We start from the raw sequence: 23812 nt of genomic DNA on the forward strand, positions 1-23812 counted from the left end.
TCTGCTATCTCAGCTCTAACACAGACGATTATAGGAGGGGAATGTGCATGTCAGAACCCCCCATTTATCATAATCCCAAGGCCATTTTTCATGTTGAAATGAGCCCTTTCAGAAAATGTCACACACAATGGCTACTTTAATCTCAGCCTCACTAGCTGTATCTCTTTAGGCTTTCTGCACCATCGGAAGGGCCCTGGGACAGGATTACGGGCTTCTGCTTTCTTCTTAATCAATTGCTTAGTGGATTTGGAGTACAATGGTATATTTTTAGGGAGTTCTGCTTGACAAATTTAGCTGCTCAGCTCTGGGAGAAACAGAGATGGGAAGAGGGGCAGGAGGGCAGAGCTGACAAAACCCAGTATCCTTTAAAAAATAATAATAATAAAAAAAATTTAAAAAGCTTTGCATGTATCTGTTGTGCTGCTTGAAAACTGTCCCAAGTGGTCTAATTCCTGGTTGGAAAATGCCCCATTTATAGTTCTGCCTTGTGCAGAACCTTTTCCAGGGAGATAAATCATGCAGCAAGCAAGGCTAGTGACTCTTCTACACTTTTCCCCAATATGCTTCATGCTTCATTGGTCACACAAGTTATTAGGCTTATTCGGTACCCAAAGAGTAACTTCTCATTTTTCACTGCTTAAATTTGCTCCCCTCCCTTTAATGTCTTGCTGGCTTAGCCCATGCCTTATAAAATATGGGCTAATAAACCAAGGAAGGAGAAAAGAAAACCGCATGTAAGATTGTTGGCTGATGTTTTATAAACATTGCTGAGCTTCTATGAAGGGAAAAGAAAAGACAGAAGAAACCCTGGAATGAAAACCCATTATAAACACGGACTAAACAGTGAAGCCATGAGAACTGAGAAATAATGGAAAGTAATCAATACCAGATGGGCCTTCTTAGAAGAGAAATTAAAAAGTAAAAGCAATTTAAAAAATAGTATAAATCAACTTTTTTACTAGATCTAAATATATATATATATATATATGTACGTGTCCCAAAGATTTCCCACATGGCGCATTTCTGAGTTACTTCCCCCTCACAACACAATAGAAATTATGCCTTGAATATGAAAAACAAATGCACATTTGGAAAAATACTATACAGCTCATAAGAAAAATCATGTTCTCTTTGTTCTTCATTCTTTTTCAAGTTTTTTACCTGGTGGGACTGACACTGTCCCCTCTTACAGTGATAACATAAAGTAACTGAGGTTTCCTGCTCTAAACGTGTCCAGGGGAGAAAAAAGGTCCTGTTAAAAAAGGGCAAATCTTACTCTCATTTACACACATTAAATACATCTGTCTGGAGGCAAAATCAGGATCTCTTCATTTCTGTTTATCCAGTACAGATATGATATAGTAAATATGAAGTCTATGGAGATGCTTTAAAGATACTTCAGTCGTCACTGCCTTTGGGTTTTACATGCCCCACGGCTTCATTGAATTGTGCTTTCTTGAGCTGGAATGAAGCCTTTTCAAGAGATGCCTTATTGTTACAGAGCTGATACTTTCTTCACTTCTAACATTTACTGACACTGAAGCCATGTTCCATCAGAGATGCCCCACTCCAATACATTTAACGCATCAAAGGAATTGCTAGATTAGATGCCATTTGAATGTCTGAATCCAATTCAGTCCATTTTTGTTGTCTGTAAAATAAAGATGTTTCAGAGAAATCTTTACCCCTCATACATGAAGACAACCATAAATTAATGCAAGCGATTCTTAAACATCTATCAAATGGACATCTCAAATCTACCAGGTGGTGCAGGGGCCTTATATATGCATTTCTAGAAGCAGAATTTGAATGCAATTATTTTCTCAGGCCATTTGCATAGAATTTTGAGACTAATTTTCAAAAGTGCTGAACATTATTCAATAAATGAGGCACTTCTGGTTGTCTTTGTATTAACTGTCCAAATGATTTGTACACTTACAAAACTGTCCACTTTTTTATTCAGCAATAAAAAGCCGTCACAGACTCTGCAAGATAAAGGTTTATGGTGGCAGGTGACTTCCTACACAAAAAGATTAAAGATACGTGCTACAAGACACCATATTTATGAGCCTCAAATCTCAATGCAGATGAAAAATGTTTGGGGCCAATGTGAGGAAAAATCTATGGAAGAGCCATTAAAATAATATCTGATTTTGAAGCAGAATTTAACTTGAGTCCTGATCATTTCTAAGCTTTTAAAGCTGACAAGAACCAGGGACTTTCTCTCACACACCACCATTTTGTGTATGTAAGCAACTGAAATCACTTGGCATAACATAGAAGAGAAGAAAGCACTGCAAAAGTAATTATACGTTTAGATGTGCAAATGGAAATGATGCTTTAATAAGAACATTTGAACATATGATTAGATGTTCTGGTCTTTCAACGAGATTTGTCTATCTGAAGCATTTGATGCCTTTTCATCCAATTATTGAACAAATATGATAGCTAATGACAAGTTATTTTTATGTTGCATCCATCTATTGTATCTCTAAGGTGCCTATTACTGTTCTGTTTAAGTGCCAGTCCTATTCTGAATTGCCTCCATCCATGTATTTATGTAACGACAATCAAAGCGAAAGGCTAATTGAATGCATCTTGCAAATACCTTCTTCACAGCTCTCGCCTTTGTATCCTGGGTTGCAGATACAGGTCCCCATGATGCACGTGCCGTGGTTATTGCAGGAGACGTCAATGCACTGGTTGGTCGGGACGTCACATTCCGCTCCTTTCCAACCGCTATGGCACAAGCACCTGCCCTTCATGTACTGCCCGTTTCCGCTGCACAGCACAGGGCAGGATGCTAGGGAAAGATAATAGAAATCACATTAAAACCCAACTGTACACACCACCCCCTTCAAAAAAGGAGCACAAGAGTCCAGCACGGGGTTTACACTCTTCATACACAGTTCTGTTCTTTGCCAAAACCAATTTTATGTGGATGACACCCAGCTGTTGACTTTATTTTCCTACGACTGTTTAAAACAAACAAACAGTGCTCCTGAGTTAGAGTATCTCCTTGCTTTGTGCCTCTCATACTTCTTTTTCACAAACTAAACTCAGAATCTTCAAGTATTCTGACTTTTCAACACACTGGTGTCTTCTTTCAGCAGCACCACTGACCTTAGATCGTTTATCACTATCCCTGACCCGCTGCCAGACTTCATACTTTCCTTGACATTGGCTCTGCTGTGGACCTTAGCTGTACACAAATCATTGGGGTTTGGTTGTAATTCTCAGCTTTACGGGTTTCAGTTGCTTTGCTCTAGGTCCAGAATGCCATGTTGAAACTATTTCTCTGATTTAGCTCATGTCTTTACCATCAAGTGAATTTCCAGCCCCCGTTTTTGGTTATCACCTCTGGTGGACTTTATTTGTCATCAGACACAATGCAAAACTGGCCACTGGTCTTTCCAAACTCCCTGTAATAAAAGTTCTCCAAATCTCTCCACTTTATATCAGTCTAAAAAGGATTTTTAAATTGTCCCTGTTTCCAGAAAATCATCTGATTCTCAAGGCCAACCAGCTACAGGATTTCTCCCCTGTGATAAAGCGGAGAAGAGAAAGATGAGAAGCTCAAGCTGTGGCATGATGTAACCCAGGATTATGGGGTTTCTCAGATAAATTTGGAAAATGCCAGGCAGAGTGAGATGGGATGAGCAGGCTCCCCAAGAAAGGAAAGGTCATCAAGTACCAGAGTCCAGCCTCCATGACCAAAGCTTTGGTAACCGTTGGTCTCTGAGCGTCCTTCAGCCCCTCTCTGGTGATGCCTTCTCCCTTTTCCATTCTTCACACCATACGCTTCTCTTGTCCTCTGTTCTGACTTTTCCAAGGAAACTGATTTCTGTCCCTCAGAAACAACAGCCTTCCCCCGTTCACTGTCCCTTGAAATGTCTTCTTGCTTAAGCCCTGTTCTTTTCAATGTCATTTTGCTGAAACTCCACTGCAATGACATGTATTTAACAGACTTCTCTCTCTCACCACTGCTCGTCATCCTTAGGTGTGAGCAGCTGGGCATCTCATCTGCCCCTCAGACAGGCAACTCATGAACATTTTTATGCAAGATAATTGGAAAGGGCAATTCCAGTCTGCTTTTTAATTCAACTATACAGTGCACTTCTTTTGCTTCCCTTCCCGACTGAGCATACACAAGAAGAGGTACTAACATGGTTAAGGGCAAAGTTCCTCTCCTCCTGCCTTTTCAGATAGCCATCATACAGTGCCCATCCCATGCCTTCCACCTGTTTCAGTATTACAGAATTATAGCAACCTCCAAAAACTCCAAAGGATTGCCAGCTCCGACTGTTAAACTGATTTGATATGCAGTGAACTATGTATGCTTGACCAAGACAAATGGGGTTTAGAAACAAAAGGAGTTTCACAACTGTTACTTACTAAGGAGCCCTCTGTTCACTGCAAAGGAAGCACATTGCAGTGGTGAGTTTCAAGAGCATCATTTGAGAGGAGATATCTACCTATGCAGTACGAGGCATAAATTGTTTAAGGTACACTGTGTTGTGTACATGATTCACAGCAAACTCACTCTGTAATTTCACTTTGCAGCTAGGCTGATGGAATTTTCCGCCCCCATGTCTCAGATTTCAAATGCTCAGTAATGGACCCTGTTCTTTCAAGGCACTGGAGGAGGATAGTCAGCAGCTCTTTTCAACAAGAAGATAGAATAATCACCTTTAACCAGAGAGAGGCTGCCTAGGAAGATTCACATGTTTTCTGACAAGACAGCTGATCACTCAGTACAAGATCAGATAAATTACTGGCCATCTGCAATAAGGCAGGAACTCTCCGGAGCCCTCTATGTATGGAGAGCACCTTCAGCACAACCTGGGGAGTGCTGCTGCAAATGTCAAGGCATTGGCAGGAACAAGACCTGCATTGTAGCATACCACAAGGAATAAAGACAAAAGAGGTTTCTGGATTTTTCTTCACCGCTGCTTGGGCAACTCTTTTCCATATATAAGAATATATAGTTACTGTTTGATCATTCAGATTCACACAAACAATATCTAAGATGATGAAATAATATTAATTCTCTTGTGTGGTTATGGTAGCAACAACCCAAATGCACATGACTTTTCTTGTACAGCTTAGCATCAGAGAGTAAGATCATTGGTGTGTTTTGTTGACTTTGTACACCATCTCCCATATTCAAGTAGGACATCAAAAGGCCTGCAAATACACCTCCAGTGATTTGTTATCATTTACTTGATTTAAAATAATTAGTTAATAATACATTAATAATTAACCATTATTAAAACCAGAAAGGCTTTCTGCTCCACAGTTTCCCATCCATTTGCACAGTTATTTACAAGGCTGAATTGAAACAAAGGAACACCCTGGAAATCTATGACCTAGAGACCTTCATGTGTAGAGACCTGCATGTTTAAGGATTACGACTCACTACAGGCACCCATACATGCCTGTAGGTAGGTACACACTGAAGCAGCCTTACACATGCTGCAGTTGCTGCCCTCTGAGGGATTTATAGGTCAAAAGCAGCATATTAGATTCACTTGAAAAACAATGGGAAGCCAACACTGGGGCCCTCCTAAATCACGTTCATGGCAAGATCACCTGTTTAAGAAGCCCACTGGATGGAGATGCATACACAGATAGTATTTGGACACTCCAGGCATTAATCTGTTCTAAAGGCGGAGAGTAATCTTGGCTCTAAACCCAGATGGTTATGAACCAAAAGATGGACTGGAATAAAAGGTGCTCCTATCAGCCAGAGCAAGCACTCTAGTGGAATGGGAAATGCTCATATGTCTCAAATGAAGTGCCTGGGAGAGGTTGGCATATAACCCATGAAGGGAAGTAAGGTCCTTTGAAAGTGGATTCAGAACAGAAGTTTAAATATTCTGGTAGTGAAGGAGCTTCTCCACTGACTCTGCGGGGAGCCTTGGGGGGAACAAACCCTGAACCCTTCTGCTCCTACCAGAAGTTAGGAGGTGTGAGTAGGAAAATGCTGTGGTAGATGGAAAAAAATCCCTCCCTTTGTCTCTAGCTGTATGGGTTTGAAAAGGAGCTTGGAAATGCAAACCAAGTGTAAGGAAATGCAAACCAAGTGTAACCTGAGTCAGCAAGAAGTTTGACAGAACAGCTCTCAGGGATGCAGATTGCCACATCCATCTTATTTGGGCTGTGAACTCTGAAACACCTCTGGGGCTTTAGCCTGGACCACACTGCCTCAGCAGAGAGCTCCCTGCCTGCGGGGTGTGCGGCCGTCCTTATCTCTTGGCTGGGCTACAGCGATGTGACCCAAGCTCAGCTGGAGTGGAGAGGATGTGGGGTTGGACAGAGTTTAGCTCTCTCTCTTGGGAAGGAGCGAGCCTGCTTTCCAAAGAAGCAATGGGCTGGGGCGAAGGCCTGACCTCTTGCCTTAGCAAAGCTCCTTGTGTGGGCACTAACTTTTTACACTACCTCCCTCCCCAGATTTATGAATCTGCACTTAGTCTGTTGGACTCTTTGAGCCAAAAAAGGCCTTGAAAAGGTTGATGCACGGCATTCTGACATTTCCCACATGCAACGTTTTGATTTCTTGTTCTGAAATGTGTTCATACTAAAAGTACTTCAGTTTGTTTTTAAAATGTTTAAATAACCTGAAAATTTCAGGTCAAATGAAAATCCTTCCAAAACCCTTTATTAAAAACACTTCTCACTTAAGCTGAAAAAAAGTATTATATTGTTTGCTGGGGTAAGAAAGCCTCCTTCCCAGTTGTCCCAATGTTTTTAATTTTGGCCAAACTACCCAGTTCTTCCTGCTCTCACTCCTCTCCTATCCACACCATAGCCCTGCTGCGCTCCCCACCACAGACACTCAGCTCAGGCTGCAATGATAAAGGTACTTCATTCTTGTCTAATCAGTGTCTTAAAAGAAAGTATCATTACAGGGTTGCATCACACTGTGATAGACAGCTCTGCCTAACAAACAACAATCCCACATTTTTAAAGTCAAGTTTCCTAAAGGAAATTCCCAGTGTGAGGTTTTGTCTGTCTGTACGTGGCAGGGAGGTTGTGTTGTTGCTAAGGACACGGCAAACATGGCTAGTAGCAAACAAATCCACAGATCCCACTTGTTTCCTTTCCACCTCAGCATCACCAAGCAGGGTGAGGTGTATTATGCAAAAAGCACAGGAGTGAATATAATTTCCTCAAGAAAAATGTTGAGCAAAGGAGATAGAGGAAGAGTTAATCAAGCACAAATTCCTACCTCTGCCACAGTCAGGGCCCAGAAAGCCAAGGAAGCAATGGCAAGTCCCAGACACGCAGTCTCCATTCCCATAGCAATTACTGGGACAATTATCCACTGATTCTGGAAAAGAAAAAAAAGAGAATTCAGATAATTTGTTAGGCAGGAGCCTAATTTGTTAGGCAGGAGCCTCTGAGCTTGTGAGGGCTCTGGATGGTCCGACAGCTGGAACCTCCAAGCACTCGCTGAACTTGGGACTGGAAGCATTAGTCTGAGCTCCACTAAACAGCGTTGATCCATTGACAGCAACCCCAACACAACACAACAGTGTGGAGTGACTGCAAACCCTATGATTAAATCCCAGCTGCTCAGCACCCACCAGGCTTTGTTCTCACTCGATACCTGAAAAATTCTAAATGTCTTTTCTTCCTTCTTATTTTTCCGACTATTTTCCTTCTCTGAATTTCCTGGAGAGAAGCAAGACCCACCATTCTCATGGCAGAACACGCATCTTTGGTCCAATTTTGTTAACTTGGGTAAGTGGACTTGGGGGATTTGAGTCAAACTGAGATGATCTCTGAAATGTTCCCCTCTGAGGTTCACCAGACACAGACCCTTGGATCATCCTATCAGCCTGTTTAAGGACTATTTCTATCTGTATGTCTTCTGTCTTGTTCTGTGGTAGTATACAACCAGTCCAAAGTGCTGGGGCTTGTATCTTGGTGGAACAGGGAGGGGACACTTTCTTCTGGTTTTAGTTGTAATCTGAAATTCCCAAACTTTGGCATAAAACACTGGCTATTTATCTTTCAAAGAAAAGTAATTGGTAAGCAAATTGTTATCTAGTGCTTTTATTTTGAGGATAGTTCAGAATATTGGGGTTAAAAAACATCTTTTGTAAGGGAACACAAGCTGGTAAACATTACAGATGAAAAAAAGGATGAAAATAATTTTATTTTCCTGACTAAACTGGAAGTGAAGATTGAGTAAATGGTGGTGGGGCTTTGAATGATAATGGAATACCATGGTTCAATCCCCAGTATTATTTCACATTTTATCTCAGGGAGATGCATATCAGATTAAAACTGGATTCAGTCATACAGGAGGGGCACCGGTGGTACATCTATCATGGAGTGGGGTGGAAATCTCAGCCATGTGAGTAATGACTTTGCTTCCATGGATGTACTTCAGGAGGCCTTGTGGTAGCAAAGGTATTTGTAAACTTCCTCTGGGTGCAAGTGAAGAGAAACAGCTGCAGCAGAAGTGTGCAGATTCATTTCTAATCACAAATGAAAGGAAGCATGTCTCTGGATGGGTGTTCTCCAAACAACAGAGGTTTCTGAAGGACGTTTTAAAGGACGTGATGTAATTTAATCATTCATAAAGAGCAATGGCAGTTTTAAATAATAAAAAACAGTTTCAAGCATTTATGTTTTAAGTCATGGCATGAGACATGCAGCAAGTAAGGTACAAGGAAGTGCTGTCAGTTCTATAGTTAAGCAGATATACACTTTATGGTATATGGAAATACAATCACAGCGTGCAGTCAACACTTTGGGCTTGAGTTGCCATCTTTTTTTCCAGTCAAATAGCAGCTTAGGATACAGAAACAGCAACTCAAGCCTCGTGCGTTTATACTGATATTTAGGTATACTAACTCTCGCTCAATAGCAGGTACAAACACAAATTTACCCTGTAAATGGAAAGCAAATGTTAGCCAGTATGTAAATAATCTTCAGAACTTTGTGATATTCTAACTGGGCTGAAAACAAAAATAATTTTGTTTTATGATTTTCTCCATAATATTTACATCCTTCTTGTCTTCAAAAAATATATGCAGAAATTTAGAAAAAAAAATTACGCACATACATACTTGAACATATGAAGAACACACAGCGGCTGAGTACTGTGAAACAAGCTAGTGAGATGGGGAAGGAGATGCGATAGCTCCTGTTGCTGAAAGGGTCAGTCCTTTTTTGCTAATCCTCTCACCACAGGCACAAATCTTGTGCTGGCCCTGGCACTTGTCAAACCCTACAATGAGTCGGTAAAGCTCAAAAGATGACAAAAATTTAATGCAGCAGAGAAAAAGATTCAGTGAACTGTTTCCTACTGCCTGTAAACTGGGAGCAGAAGGAGTAGGGCTATGCTGCTCAGCACCCACGCAGTACTTAGACCTCTCATGAAACCTCACACACTCATTCTGGGTTGGGGACTGCAAGCTGTAGCAACATTGCGTAGAGGTTACATATGCACAACCCTTGAAGTCAGAGGGAATATACCTATGTCAGGCTTGAGGCAGGACAGACTCCCAGTGTTATGACAACACCTGTAGTATATTAAAAACTCTATTTTGTTAAAAAGCTTTTTTCAAGCTTTTGCATTAGAGGACTAAATTGAGTCCTTGACAAAGAGCTGAATATCCACACAATTTTTTGGTATGTTTATGCAATATAATAAATACTATTGATGTAAAATATTAAAATATCAAGGCTACATCTAAAAAGCAACATAATATCAGGCACAGCAGCTGTTCCAAAGTGTAAAATGTATCACATCAGCTAAAGGAAAGAATAGTTTGCAAGTATAGTGTGATTCAAATGAAGTACTTGTGATGCCTAGGACTAGGACAAGACAGGCAATACTCAGCACACCATTAGGTGTCTACAGTAGGTTAAACCATAAGACCATTGTACACTGCGCTATATATAGTGGGATCTAGAGGTGCAGAGTGACCAGAGAAGTGCAGCATACCTGTGTTTAGGTAACCAAACTTTCCTGAATCTTAGGATGAATCCATTTAATTAACTTTACTCCTTTCTTTTCTCCTCTGACTAGTTCAGATTTAGATACTGTCGTTGAAGACACCCATAATTGGTCAGGTCCCATCCACAGCAAACGATACTAATGCATGTCAAAACAGCATTCATTAATATTTTGTTGCTCATCTACAGATCTGGCATTTTGCTTTGCAACGATGCAGTGATATGCACACATATCGCTTCATCTACCACTACCTCAACTTCCTTTTGCAAGTGTGCCCTAAACGCAACATATCATATTGTGGCCAATAGAGAAGGTGTTAAAAAAACAGGTGAATAAAAACCATTGTACCTTCTTCACTGAAGCACTTCAGTAACACTTAATTTTGGCCTGAAAACCCTATACTATTAATAATAGAGTAGGTGCTTAAAAATCACTTCATCCCACTTCATTGCTTTCTCTAATGCTCCTTGTTTTTCTAATATAGCCAAAAGTAACATTTCTAACATTGTCATTTTACCCTAGCTCACATTTGCCCTGGAATAACCTGCCTGACAGAAAAAAGATGAAGTGAAGAGGAAAAGAAACTCTTTCCCTTGCAGTGGCTGGTGCCACTTACCATTTTTTAGCAGTTAAGGATACAAATTTGCCTGGTGTGACTCAGGGAAATTAAGGTCTCTGTGCACTTCCCAAAGTTCTTCACTACTGGGAGTCAACTCTGAAAAGTGATAAAGATTCATGCAATATATCTTCATCTCAAAGCTATTCCCAAACATCTCCAAAAGTGTTTCCATAAAGGAAGTGTTAAGTGAACCTGATTTTTTCTCATGAACTCAAGAGCTAATTAGAACAAACAAGGGTTGCAACTTAGGCTTGTGAGCAACGAGTCTGAAAGTTGTGTGTGCAATACCAAGGATGGTCCTATTTATATTCTTAGATACAATCCCAAACTGGAATTCCATTTTACTTTAAAGATTGCAGGCATTAGCAAGTCATACTCCCTTCCCATAAAAACCCCCGTCTTCGTCCCAGGACTGAGTCTCGTTTCAGAGGTTAAAGACAGTGCCAGTTAGATGGCTGAGTTGATTTTCTGGGTCTATGGAAATGTACATGCAACATGTGCACATGCCCATGCACACTACCCAAACGCTTAAATTCCAAATTTAATAGGGGGAGGTGGGTGATCTGGCGTAGGAAATTAGGGAATCATGATGGGGGAAGCCTCAAAAGAATCAAATGGACAATTTTTCAGATGTTAGGGTTTAGCCAAATTATCATAGAATCACAGGCTGTGTTAGGTTGGAAGGGACCTTTAAAGGCCCCCTAGTCCCACCCCCTGCAGTGAAAAAGGACATCTTCACTAGATCAGGTCACTCAGAACCCCGTCAAGCCTGACCTTGAATGTCTCCAGGGATGGGACTTCCACCACCTCTCTGTGCAACCTGTGCCAGTGTCTCACCACTCTCAGAGGGAAGAACTTGCGAACCTTTCATCTAAACCTGCCCTGCTCTAGTTTAAAACCATTGCTCCTTTTCCTATCACTTCACGCCCTTGCAAACAGTCCTTCCCAGCTTTCCTGTAGGTCCTTTCAGGGACTGGAAGAAGTTCTGAGGTATCCCCTGAGCATTCTCTTCTCACCACCTCAACTCTTTCAGTCTGTCTTCATAGGAGAGGTGCTCCAGCCCTCAGATTATCCTCTTGGCCTCCTCTGGACCTGCTCCAACAGGTCCATGTCCTTCTTGTGCTGAGAGCTCCAGAGTAAATTATTATCTAATGGGGTTTAGATGATAAAAGGAACAAACTCTTGAACATTCAGGCAGCCTTTAAGTTCATGGCAAAAGGCAACTGTTGGTCTTTTGAGTATGTCCACAGTCAAGATTGCTACAGAGATGACAAACTGTCAGCCAGTAAATAAAACTGCAGTTGTGGCCAGGTTCTAGTCTCCATTGTACACCTTATTCTGTAAGCTGGTCACGTAATTATAACTGTATTTCCCAATATATACAGAATTCCATATGGTGTTTTATGAATTATGCCATGGGAACTGCTTTAGAGAATCATGTCAATGTTTTGTTTTATTTGTTAAAGTTCACTGTGAGACCACGGACAATTCTTTTTTAGAAACAGATATATGTTTTCTGTTTTCAGTCTGACTCCCACAGCTTTCTCTTGGCTTCCAAATCTCTGTAGCGATCTGATTGACACCAGCTGGTAAAGGCAAAGATTATTAATTGGAGGATCAGCCAATGGATGATGCACGATGCTTTCGCATGATTTTGCTATTGTACGCAAAGAGAGCATTGAAAATGCAGCTCCCATGGCACTTCCCAAAACCCAATGGCAACAGGAGCCAACCTCCTGAAAGCAAACCACCCACACTGGGAAAAGACCTGCGAAACTTAAGGTGGTGTGGTTTCAAACAAGGACTGCAGGAATTTGGGAACAGAAGTAATTTTCCTGCCAGCTTCAAAATCTAATCAGCAACTCAAAATGCAAGTAATTTCCTGAATAAATATTGTAAACATCCAGAGCTCCTCCGAGAGAAGGAATAAAGGACACAACAAGGCACTGTCTGCAGATCTACACTGTCTCATTTTGGAGAGTTGTACAGAAATGCCTGAAGCAGCAGGTATTCCCTACCCTAGTCCAGCCTGCCTCCCTCGGGTACAGGAGGATGTACAAAAGTTCTTCTAGGTTCATAACAAAAGAGATGGAAAACATGGTTTATGTATGAGAGCCTAGACTCCTCCAAGAGCAAAATTCTTTTTCTGAAGCAATCTTTAAGGTCCTTCCCACTCCAGACCCTTAATTATCAAAGCACAGAAAGAAAGAGATCACGGTATGGAGCAAACCAGCTTTACTCCATTGCCCCATGTTGATTTGCAGCTGCTGAGGTTAGCTTGGGATTTTTGCCATTTGTCTCAGAGGACTTTTTTTCAGTATGAACAATCTCACAGCTGGTAGATTTTTGAGGCAAACTTGGCTGAAACCTTTATCTCATTGCACGTTTTCCCACTGCAGTCACTCCTTACCCTGAGAGAAACTATAAACTGCCATGATCCTGCCCATACCCATAAGGCAAATTCACACAACACCATCTTGCATTTAAGGATATCCCTGAGTTCAATAGGAAATGGCTAATTACCCTTATTTTAGGTTGGTAATCTGACGCATAGACAAATGCACTGTTTGCTTCACAGCATAAACAGACTCATGTGACAGCGACAAAGCTCACAGGCTAATGGTCTGCTCAGGGGACCGCTTTGCCGCTGACAAAAAGCTCTCTGAAAGCCAAGTCTACTGTGGTGAGCTCTATAAAGATCTGTCAGTCTGGTTTACAATTTCCTACATGAATTACCTTTATCCAGATGAAATACAATAAACTTATTAAGGATGTAGACAAATTGCTAGACTCTTGATGGACTTCCCTTTTATACTCTCACCGTCTTTGTTGGTCAGCGGTATAGCTACTTTAACAGTATTTCCGCCTTATTTATTTACTATGCAACGTTCAACTTAATAGCTTGTTTCTATATCTTTGGGCCAGAGGCCAAGGCAGATGTTTGTCTGACACCAAATCCTATTAGAGGCTGCAATAACACAATTGTGTGTTAAAGATAAATATTTTATAGCCTACACTTGCCACCAAGCATCATCATTCCCTAGGCATTTAGAGGCAACTATCTATTGGCAAAGAAAAAAGAGTTATCTAGCTGGCAATTGAAGGCAGTAGCTTTCCTGGGAGTTAATAAGCACCAGGACTGCTTTCTAAGAACTGATTAAATGCCATTCAGTGCAGTGTGGTTGTATGAATTCAAATGTAACAATTTGATTCAATAACCTCAAAGAGTTCTTCTGGAACTGGCAGTGTTTGGTGTCAGAAACATGTAGGAATCAAGCTACAGTAGAAGAATTATACTTTAATGAATGCTAATCTCAGTTTCTGGAAGGTTCAAAGAAAACTTGTTTTACCAATGAGAATATGAAACATTAGAAGCAGAGATACAAAGCAAAAAACCACAGTATTTTAGATATCCTCACTGTTTGGCCTCTTCAACTAGTAATCTACCCCACCTCTACACAAGAAATGACCTCAAAAACTTCTGCTCTTTGCTGGTGAGAAGATAAATGAAGCAGCTGAACTTGAAGTAAATTGCCATATCTACCTATCTACCAACCCAGGAGATACAGCATACATACTGATTGGTGTAATAAAATGTTCTACTCTTCCCTTATAAACATCAACCCTCAACAGATGCATTGATTTAAAAAAGGTAAGTAAGTAAAAAACATCTGGAGGTAAAACAAATACTTCAGGGAGAATTGCTTACTGTATGAAATAAATGAATCAATATCAAACAATATCAAATTGTTCCTGCCTGCACAGTAGTCTATTTTCTGCCTAGTCATGTTCCCCTGGATGAAGATGTTGTGTTGGGAGGGTTAATTAGGTTCCATAGCTCATATCTAACTTTAAAATCCTCTCTGTGAGCCACATCAATGCAAAAAAGACATGAGGAGTGCACAGCATCCTTCTCACCCTTCAGTGAATTGCATCCCATAGGAATGTCAAGGAACACGACAACACTGAGGAGAGGTTGAAGTCCCTTGGTTTGCTCAAGCTGTAGAAGAGGAGGCTGAGGGGAGACCTCATGGCCATCTGTGGCTTCCTGTAGTGAAGGGGCAGGTGCACATCTCCTCTCTTTGGGAATCAGGGATTGAACCAGAGGGAACAGCATGAAGCTGCACCAGGGGAGGTTTAGGTTGATTGTTAAGAAGAGGTTCTGTACTGAGAGGGGGGTCGGGCACTGGCACAGGCTCCCCAGGGAAGTGGTCACAGAACTGAGCTGGGCTGAGGTCAAGAGGCATCTGGATGAAGTGCTCAGTGCCATGGTCTGACTTGGCTGGGCCTGTGTGGCGCCAGCAGTTGGACTCGATGGCCCTTATGGGTCCCTTCCAACATAGGACAGTCTAGGATTCTATGATTCTATGATTATTTCACCTTATTCTCTTCTGCTCCACCAGAATAACCATAGCAAACCACATACTCTTTCTCCTAGACCTGCTAGCCCAGGATAAAGCTGTCACCTCTGAGCTCCTTGCAATAACATCTCTCTCTCACAAAAATGCTCCCTGTCACTGCCCTGACTGCATTAGCAATAATTTCCATAAGAAGTCAGGCAGTATAACATGAAAGGCAAAGAAGATTCCAAAGCTCTGTGAACACATTTAATTTACTTCTCAGTTGCAGTGCTCACGGTCCTGTTTATTTTTCAAAGAAATGATGCTGCTTGACTGAATTTCACTGCAGGATAGGTTGGATCCTAAACCTAGAGAACTGTCACCTACCTGCCCTTGTAATTATGATAACAATGCCAAGGGAGACATGGAGGTGAGAGAGGATAAACCAGGTGTCAGATATCTTGAAACATCAGATTTGACATTATGAGCCAAGGAAAAGAAAGGAAAAAAAATGCCCTGGAAACAAAGGAAATGTGGAAATGCTGGGTCTGGAGTTCTCTTGCTCCCCCCTCTTCTTTCCCCAGCTGAAGTCTTAAAGGACTTATTCCTTCTTATGCTACATCCTCACCTGCTGAGATTTCGATTTTGCTGCTTCATTTGTGTTTTATATGGCTTTTACATTTCTAGCTCAAGTAATCCACACCTGGCAGCCAGAGATGTGAAGGTCTTGACAGCATCATGGAAACCTAGTCATTATTTCTGAGTGCTCTTTCACAGTTTCCTCTTCTGTAGGGCACCCAGTGTGATGCTGATACTCTTAATGCCACTTGATGTTGTGCCAGATTTTGATTTTTTTTTTCTTTTTCTGAAGGCTGGGAGGTCTGATTTAATTAAAGATCCATGCATGTAACCCTGTTTTGCTCATATGTCCCAGTGGAACTCTAACCTTCACATGCAGGTATAAGGATGCTAAATTAGGCAAAGGGCAATAGGCAGGCAGTCCTTTAAAAAACTCCTTAAATCACTCCTGATTCTGGAAAGTCAGAGGAAAGTACAGTAATCACAAATATCCATCTGCATGTTATTATCCCCCACTTATTTCTGTAAGATTTAAACAACAACAACAACAACAACAACAACAACAACAAAAAAGCAAGCCATCTGCAATGGCAGATACCCCTCATCTCCATCAGTGTGTTGGCAGCAAATATCTGCCCAAGCCAGTGGTGACTCTGGAGGCTGGATCATTTTAAGATGTGATGGTGAAGCACAAAAGGTTTGGTGTTCAGGATCAGTTTGGGTTGCTTACTGAAACCATCAAGAGCTGCTGAGCTTGCCAAATTTGACAGTACATCACGTGAGCACATTTTCCCTTGAGATGCCTGTATTCTTGCTTCTAGGCCTGGCTTTAGATATCTATCCAGGTACTCGAATGGCTCTCACCACAACAATGTCGATCTTCCTCACACTATTTCAAGCCCATTTGACTCCAGGCCCAGCTGGAAATAACTACAAGAACAGCATTTTTGTGCACTATTTTTGAACTTCTGTTCTACAGAAACAGGGACCAAGCAGGAATAGTTTGGGGAGTAAATAAAGAAGGGAACAAGCCCAACCATTTCAGAAGCCTGTGCCATATTTGGTCTGAGTTTTGTTTGCCCTCTGAGAGAGAGCTTTATCTCACCAATTCATTCCTTTCTCTTACTGCTTCCTTTTTAAGAAGAAATCTTTCTAGTGCAGAATGCCTTATAATCTAAAGCTATCAGATGGCTGAAAGCATAAGGTGTAATGGGATTTCAAAAGCACTTGGGCACTGGTCTATGTATACTACCACTTAAGTTAATGGTAAAATCTCCTTTGACTTCACCAACTTTTAGAAAATCCCGCTAATGCGTTTCTGCTGTTGAGAGGGATATACAGGGAACACAGCTTTCTTCCCTGAGAACGTGAGCAATGTTAAAAGCATGAAAGGGTCTAAGAAATACAGTTCTGAAGGAATCACACATTGGCCATGTGAAAAAAAACCCGCTGGTCTAAATTGTTCGAGATGTGGTCGCAGGTTAGAAGTTAGACGGGAAAATAAAGAAATAAATCAGTGAATGATTTTAAACAAAGAATAGCTGTTGGGCTAAAGCCTTCTTCTTCCTTCTGCACTGCAGCTTCTAAGCACAATAACACTTTTATCCCATACTTGTAGCATACACATATCGAAACTGTGGAGAACTAGAAGGACACTTTGCACACATTTTTTTCTTCCTAGTTTTCATTTTTCTTTTTTTTAAATTTTTTTTTTTCCCAGCTGGAATAATTGTAAACCTGGATCTTACTCCACTAAATGAGACTCTCACATCCCCAGTCTGCCCAAGGGATTGCAAGGAATTTTTTTTTCTTTTTTTTGCTCCTTCCCACTCTCATAAATTGTTACAAACCAATACAGGAAGCAACAATTATTCAGCCTTCAGGGTTCAACTTCTGGTGCTGCACTGGCAAGTGGGAAGTTACTTCATGTTCAGAACATTACAATTTCTGCTCTTGTAGCTCAGGGCAAGGCTAAAGCTGGCCTTGAGTTTCATTTTAAATGATTTTGTAAGTTGGTGTATTCTAGGGGAAAAGAAACCCAAACCATTCTTGCATAAACACACACACAGAGGTCCTCAAATGTGATTTCATTCGGTCAAAGAAATGCCATGAAACCTTGGAAATGTTCAAATTTTGGGTGCATTAAAGACTAAGTTTCATTTTACATAAGCTCTTTAGCAAATATATCCTGCCTGATGGATGCACCATCTGGAATGACTGATGTCTGAGGTTCCGCATGGTCGGCGGTGGTTCTATGGACATGCTCCCAGGTATGATGCCTGGTCTCCAGCCACCTTCTCAAGGTTTTGTGTTAGATCTGACCCCCATCAAAGAGATGCCCTTAGTTGCCTGGCACACCTCAGGTGCTGCTGGATGTCTGTTCTCAGGCAACTGAATTGAGCTGTCAGTGGTGTTTGATCAGGGCCAGAGAAGAAGCAGAACTCACAGCTCTGTTTCTTCCTCCAAATGGACAAATTTGGCCAAATCGTGTTCCTTTCTTCATGCCTCCAGCAAGCCCCCTAGAAATCAGTTTCATGTAATTTATGTAACTCTCTTTCTGACACTGTTGTAGCACTTAGATAAGGAAAGCAGTCACACATCTAATACACAGACAAGTCGTTATCATTTAGAAGTCAACATATGCCAGGAGTTACTGTACAGACTCTGATCTTCTCTTCTCACTTGGCCCCATGCAAAAGGAGAGACTGGTCCAGTATCTCCTGAGGTGCTGATGCTGTTGGCTTCTGTCCTCTTTTGTGGCCTTGCATGCAAGTAGATGCTGCACTGTAATGGAGGCTTTGGAAAATGAAGTCTTTAAAAAGCCTGTTGTTCTATTACAGAAAGGGTTCTCCTTTTTGTTTGCCAAATTGGACAAGTAACTCCCACAAACCTTATTTCTGTGCTTTAGCAGGGGAGCATTCATGGAAAGAAAAGTCTGCACAGAGCTGTTCGAGCAGGTCGGTAATACGACACAGGGATAAAATAAGCTGTGCTTACATTAGCCTGCAGTCTGGCTGCATGGAAAGAGCTATATACAAAAGTGTAAAAACGAAAACCATATGCACCATTTTACACATTTCTCCAGAAACCCTCTGATAGCACTATGCACTGTGTTATTAAGGCAGAATTCTGCTGCTCTGAAAAAAGTAAACTAAAAAAAAAAAACCACCCCAAAACCAAACCCAGGACAGAAATAACAGAAAGAAAGAAAGAAAAAGGCTTTAAGTTCAGTATTAAATAAACCTTTTCTTGACCCTAAAACTAAAGTAATTACCCCAATCAATAAACCTTTTGTACGAGCTCTGTAAGATCAAGAGAGCTTGCCTGCCTGCAAACAGCACACTGACAAGCAAGTTCAAGGCTACCAGCCCATGTAAGTACAGAGGTAGGCAAAGCTTTTCAAAAAGACCAATCTACCTTCGTTTTTCTACCACTTTAAAGCATGATCAAGACCAGGCAAAATCTGGATCATTAAAGACATTATTTTGTCTAAAAGTCTCCTGTGATGAATACTTGCTGGCATCCAAGCAGTCCTTACAAACATGGCTTAATTTCTTTCATACAATGTAATATAAATGAAAATACGCGTCTCCTTGTCTATTTTCCCCACCCAAATCATCATTCATAATCATAAGATCTATTGAAAGAGGAGTGCACATACAACAGCCAAGCTAAAGAAAATCAAGAAAAAGCTCAAGTGTAACATTAAACAAATTACTCCATCTCTGCTTTACAGCTAAGCTAGCTTTGCATGCCATCATTTTCTACAGCTAGTTTTTACTTACAGAGCATCAATGAAGAGAGAGACACTATATGGGAAAGAGCAGCTGTGGAAGTTTTTACAGCCAAGCATCTGACTTTTACGGGATTCTTATTATTTAATTATCTTTCAGATGTGTCCCTAATTTCCCCTTTATTAGAGATGCCTTATATCTTCAACAGAAAAATCCTGAAATAATAATTTTGCCTGTCGTATAGCTTGGGTTGTTTGGTAAAAATTCTTTCAGACACTTGCAGAGAGGAAAAAAGGTCATCATGAATAACATCTAGATTTGAAACAATTGGTCTGACTTCAGGTTTCTTGGAAGTGTGGCAGCTCCAGCATAAGTAGGCAGAAAGCTGCAGTTAACATTCGGGGAATGGTGAGCCATAGGATCATGTACCAACGTTACTGACTGAAGTTGAAAGGGGGTTTAAGAACTGGGAGCAGTGTGTGGTACAGTAGGAATTGTCAAAAAAAGGCAGACAGGAAAGTAGACTCCAACACTGGGACATGTTTATGCCCTTGGCTCACTTCACTGAGAAATGAGACTTCATCAATTTTGAGGACAAAGGTGGAAAGATTAAGAAGGCACTGATAAAGATGGTGTTGACTCCCCGGTGCTGAAGTTTTAGACTGAACCACTATCCATCTTACCAAGAACAGCAAACAAAAATCTTCTGCGATGGGGTTACAGCATTGATGGATAAGGAAAGAGCAACTGATGTCATCTAAATGGACTTGTGCTAAGCATTGACACTGTCCTGCACAACTTCTTTTGAGATTGAGGTGAGATCTGAGGTGGAAATCCTTCCCAGGGAGGGGGGAGGCCCAGAGAACCTGGGGCTGCCTCTGGATCCCTGTCAGGTTCAAGGCCAGATTGGATGGGGCTTTGGGCACCCTGATCTAGTGAAGGGTGTCCCTGGGCATGACAGGGGGTTGGAACTAGATGATCTTTAAAGACCATAAAGTCCCTTACAACCCAAAGCATTCTATGATTTTTTGATTCTATGAAACAGACTAGATTTACAACTAGACTGGATGAAAAAAATCAATTTCACTAAGCACACTACTGCACCTGCTTGGAGAGGGGAGTTCTTGCAGCTCACAGAAAGCTCAGGCAGTTCACATTTCTGACTCTCCAGACACCCCACCTGTCAGGCTGGCCTGGACTTGGCTAGGATGGATACAGTATCCTCCTGTCTTCTTGACATCCTTCCATGTGGACTAATTAAACTCTCACCAAAGGACCTTAAGTCCTGTGGCCAGCTGGGTGTTTAAAGGAAGACACCTTGCAGTGCTGCAGTATAACCTGAACCTACTCTGTGAATAAGTGTAAGTTTTCAATCAAGCAGACCTGTCAACCTACCATCATTCACAAGAACAAATTCACAAGGGGAAAAAGAAACCTAACACTGCCTGGCAGGGATTCATAAATGCCCCTTTTGCTTCCTTCCTGAACCAAGTGACTCTATCTTTTTTCTAAATACTACCTGACCTACAAGTTTTACCAGACTCAGAGAAGCTGGATAAGAGCTTAAAGCAAGAATCAAATAATCAAAAACAGGGGTGGCAGCAACAAGATGTTATCCAAAAAAGGCACTGACCATCTGATAGAGTGTCTGTCAAGCAAGGGCTTGTAATGGGATGCATAGAGCTGGACGCAAAAAACTATTTGCAGAGCATGCAAAGCTCTGCTGCTGTTTTGCAGGAGAGAGATCAATAACATCAAAAGCAAAGTTGTGATTTTCCTCCCTGCCATGATTCTCATATACTGCTACACATCTTCTGTGCAGAGCAAGCAAGAAGAGTTGTGAGTCTGGAAAGGAACAGGCTACTAATTAATCATCTGCAGAGGGTTACCACAAGGTGGAAGTGCTCAGAAGTCCCTCTGTGAAACAGGTGAGGGGCTAAAATGACCATACATGTGTGCAGTAGGGATAAGCAAGACTTGTAGTAACTGAGCACTTCCATGGAGCTGCTGGAGTCCCATTAAACTTAAAGGGTTTCAGCAAAGTACCTGCTAAAGTTTCAGTCTCTTTTGGTGGGTATAGCCCAAGCAGAAGTTCAGGAAAGGGTAGCTGGGAAATCAAACCCACTTTCACTTACTCAGAGTCTAATCATAGAACCCCAGAATCTCCTGAGTTGGAAGGGACCCATAAGGATCATCAAATCCAACTCCTGGCTCCATACTGGGCCAGCCAAGTCGGAATCATACACAGGGGAGTTTTAAGCCAAGTAATTCAGGCATTAAGGAGCTAAAAGAAAGCATAAGCCAGAACAGATGACACCCCATGTTAGTCTGCACAGTCTCTTGACTTCTCAATATTTACATGAAACCAATTTAGACTTCTCCAGACATTAGCAAAGCAAGTGTAAATAACATGAATGGCTCTGAGACTGTAAGTGGATCGCACTTATGCCTCCCCTCTGAATTGGAAGTTGGCGGAGTTCAAGTTAGCTTACACAGAGGCAGCAAAGGAAAGCAAATCTGCTCTACTCCTTTCCCCTTTCCTTAGACCAAGCTAAACACAAAAGCTTTTTCGCTCCGAGCTAGGGAAGAGCCAGTCTGGTCACCTCTTACATAAGAGGGTTCCTAGTCCCATAGAAAGTTTGCCTCTGTGCCCTGTCATTTCTTCGAAGTTCAGTCCTCTGCTGGTGTCCTTCCCGTGTGTGTGAACCGCCGTGCTAGGGGCAGGATGGGGGCGGGTTATATTTTAGGCTCTTGCAGGAAGGGACCTTGTCTTTTGATGTGTACTGCAAAGTGCTATATGTGCCGGCAGCCCCTTGTAAATAACACCGTCAGCTCACGTTGTGCTTTGATGGAGGAAAGTGCTTGTGGCAGTTTAGGGATAGCAGAGGGGGCAGGAGGAACAACAGTCCTTTTCTTCAACTTAAGCACGGTCTCTTTCAGAAGATAAAAGCGAGATAATACCTTGCATGCTATTAAGTGCTTCTACATGTGTTTCCTATTGCTTGTTGGGTGTCACGCTGGTAAACAGAGATGCTCTGCTCTCACAGACAGCTGGTTTTGCTTTTCCTTTTGATTTATCAGTGGTCCTGCACAGCCAAGCTTGGCTGAGCACAGCAGTTAACAGCTGCTGGAAGACACTTTCTCTGTAGATGCTGTTTTCAGGCTCTGAGAGGTTTCTTGCTTCTCCTGAGCAGATTTTTTGGCCAACATGTCTGCTTCGGATGTTCTGATTCCAGCTGATTTCTCACTCTACTATTTTGCTCCACTTACAGGAGATTGCCCTGAATAAATCACCACTACCAGGCAGAGGTGAATCCACAAGGCACTTTTTTAGAGAAGTGTTTCTATTAGAAATTTCAGAAAGTGCCGTCAATGTCATTTACAAAAAGGTTAATTTATTATTGAGAGACCTTGATTGTCCATTCCTTTATAATGCCTTGCATTGTAATTCAGAGGAATGGGACATAAAAATGCTATTAAAAGATGAAAAATTTCCCAGAATAATCTTCTTCTTTCCCTCCACTAGAATTGCCTGTATTATGCAGAAGCTCTGACAGGCAGCATGATCGTAGAATCACAGGATGCCAGGGGTTGGAAGAGACATCGAAAGATCACCTAGTGCAACCCTCCTGCCAGAGCAGGATCACTTAGATTAAGTCACACAGAAATGTATCCAGGTGGGTTTTGAATGTCTCCAGAGAAGGAAACTCCACAACCTCTCTGGGCAGCCTGTCCCAGGGCTCTGCCACCCTCACAATGAAAGCATTTTTCCTTATATTCCCATGGAACTTCCTATTCTCCAGCTTGCACCCGTTGCCGCTTGTCCTATCATTGGACAACCCTGAGAAGAGCCTGGCTCTGTCCTCCTGGCTCTCATCTTTTACATATTTATAAACATTACTCAGGTCACCCCTCAGTCTCCTCCAAGATAAACAGCCCCAGCTTCCTCAGCCTGTCTCATAAGGAAGGTGTTCCACTCCCTTCATCATCTCAGTGGCCCTGCGCTGGACTCTTTCAAGTAGTTCCCTGCCCTTCTTGAACTGCAGGTCCCAGAACTACACTCTCCCCAGGCTTACATGCAGTGGCATGCAACAGGCACATGTCTTGACACCGCCTAACTCTTTAGTGATGATGGCTTCACATCATTTTAGAAAACAGGCTAAATTGCCATCTCCTGCCCTCAAAATCCATGTTGATGTTCCTGAGTGGATTGAGTTATAGCTCTACTGGATTACAAAACTATATGATGGACAGCCTCACAGTTTATGAAATTAATGGGTGTTATCAAACTGGGAATAATAGATGCTGTAACTGGGAATACAGACACTTTTTTTCCAGTTTTCTCCAGTTTTCTCTAGAAAAACGGAGGCCAAAATATTCTGGACAAGCACTGGACAGTAACTGTAGCTGATATTGTCACGCAGAGTCCGCAATTTTACTGGGTCTGAAAAGTTCAGTCTGATGGAACACAGCAGATCCACTTGGACAATCAGTACCCTTTCCACTCAATGTGTTTATTGCTGGAGTAAAAGCTATGGTCCTGTACTCAAGTGAGTTCTTATTC

At 41.7% G+C, this 23812-nt stretch overlaps 1 protein-coding gene across 3 annotated transcripts in view; it reads right to left on the reverse strand.

Annotated features, from left to right (window-relative positions):
* The window catches only part of TENM4 (teneurin transmembrane protein 4), a gene marked incomplete at its 3' end in the record, with an annotated part of 366880 nt that overhangs the window by 152612 nt on the left and 190456 nt on the right, over window positions 1-23812 (reverse strand). For all 3 annotated transcript variants that reach the window (XM_084264045.1, XM_084264044.1, XM_084264043.1), the window contains 2 exons: window positions 7232-7333; window positions 2609-2803 (listed from right to left, as the gene is read on the reverse strand). In XM_084264045.1, coding sequence (XP_084120171.1) covers window positions 2609-2803; window positions 7232-7333 — 297 coding nt within the window. The remainder of the gene's footprint in view (window positions 1-2608; window positions 2804-7231; window positions 7334-23812) is intronic.

The sequence above is a fragment of the Gallinula chloropus genome (assembly GCF_964237585.1).
Source record: "Gallinula chloropus genome assembly, chromosome: 1".
Classification (NCBI taxonomy): domain Eukaryota; kingdom Metazoa; phylum Chordata; class Aves; order Gruiformes; family Rallidae; genus Gallinula; species Gallinula chloropus.